We start from the raw sequence: 1209 nt of genomic DNA on the forward strand, positions 1-1209 counted from the left end.
GCATGGTTGGGATAGACTTAGACAACATTTCAAGTGCAATGCATTCTTCTTCAGGTCTGAGGAAAAAGAATGCCCTCCAAGACCTAAAGAAGAATGTACTGCATTTAAAAACTTGTCTGTTGTAACCATGAAGTTGGTCCAGTAAGAAATACCACCCACAAAAATCCTTGCCTCTGAGTGAGTTATACTTACATTGTTAGGAATGTTTCCTTATGGCAAGGCTACCACCTTGTGTCACTAGTCAGAAGTGCAATTTTTGTTCCCTGTTTAACAGCTGCAGGCTAAATTTGAACATCTTAAACGGCTTCATCAAGAAGAGAGGATGAAACTAGAGGAAAAAAGAAAGCTTCTGGAAGATGAAATGATTGTGTTCAGTAAAAGGAAAGCTGCCACTGAATTACTCCAAGCACAGGCTTTTGCATCCACACCTACAGTTAGTTTGAAAAAAGACAAGGACCGGAAAAAGTACGTACTCCTTTTAGCAGTCTAGAGTACCAATAGAAAAAATTCTTCACATTTTAAAAGAGTTACTTAGAAATAGATATCAGTCATGTTTAAAAAAACTGTATAAATGTGATCTCTTATATGATAAGAAGATAAAAGTGTGAAAATACCATTATTTTTAGTTATTGGCTTAAGTAACTTAGTATTGGCTGATTTAGAAGCTGCTGTATGTTCTGAGAATTCTTTTTTTCAATAAGGGATCCAAGTTTTCGGCTTGAAATCCTGTGCTTTGACGTCAAAAATCAAGAAACTGATCAGGAGCAGAGAGAGAGAGAGAAGTTAGAAAGGGAGAGATTCACACACAGGGAATTCCAGAAATAGCATTTGGATGCAATTCTCAGGTTTTATGAGTTTAGGGTATGTGTTAGTTCTTAAAAGTTGTAGAAAATACAGAATTGATCTGCAGAGCTATTGTTTTCTTGCATTTCTTTTTTTATTCATTGTCTGATCGCTGAGTTTTGTGCTGTTTTCTAATGAATGAATCCAGTGTGGATCTTTGCCAGTAGCCAATAGTCTAACCACCTCTGGGTTGGTGGTTCTCTAATTCATTTATAGTTCTGTGATATCTTCTCTTCGCTGAGGAGCCAGATGCTGCATCATAACCAGGGATCCTGGTCGTCTCTGATTAACCCAAAAATTGGGGATTTTTTTTTTTTTTAAGGTAACCCAAAATCCACATTTTTTCCTTGATCAAAATGAAACACC

The 1209-nt window shown here is 36.6% G+C and overlaps 1 protein-coding gene across 1 annotated transcript in view; it reads left to right on the plus strand.

Moving 5' to 3' along the window:
- The window catches only part of SEPT10 (septin 10), a 76788-nt gene that overhangs the window by 72647 nt on the left and 2932 nt on the right, over positions 1-1209 (plus strand). Inside the window, exon 9 of the mRNA XM_019524964.1 lies at positions 275-465. Coding sequence (XP_019380509.1) covers positions 275-465 — 191 coding nt within the window. The remainder of the gene's footprint in view (positions 1-274; positions 466-1209) is intronic.

Source organism: Gavialis gangeticus, unplaced genomic scaffold (assembly GCF_001723915.1).
Source record: "Gavialis gangeticus isolate Ggan-Ray unplaced genomic scaffold, GavGan_comp1, whole genome shotgun sequence".
In the NCBI taxonomy this organism is placed as follows: domain Eukaryota; kingdom Metazoa; phylum Chordata; order Crocodylia; family Gavialidae; genus Gavialis; species Gavialis gangeticus.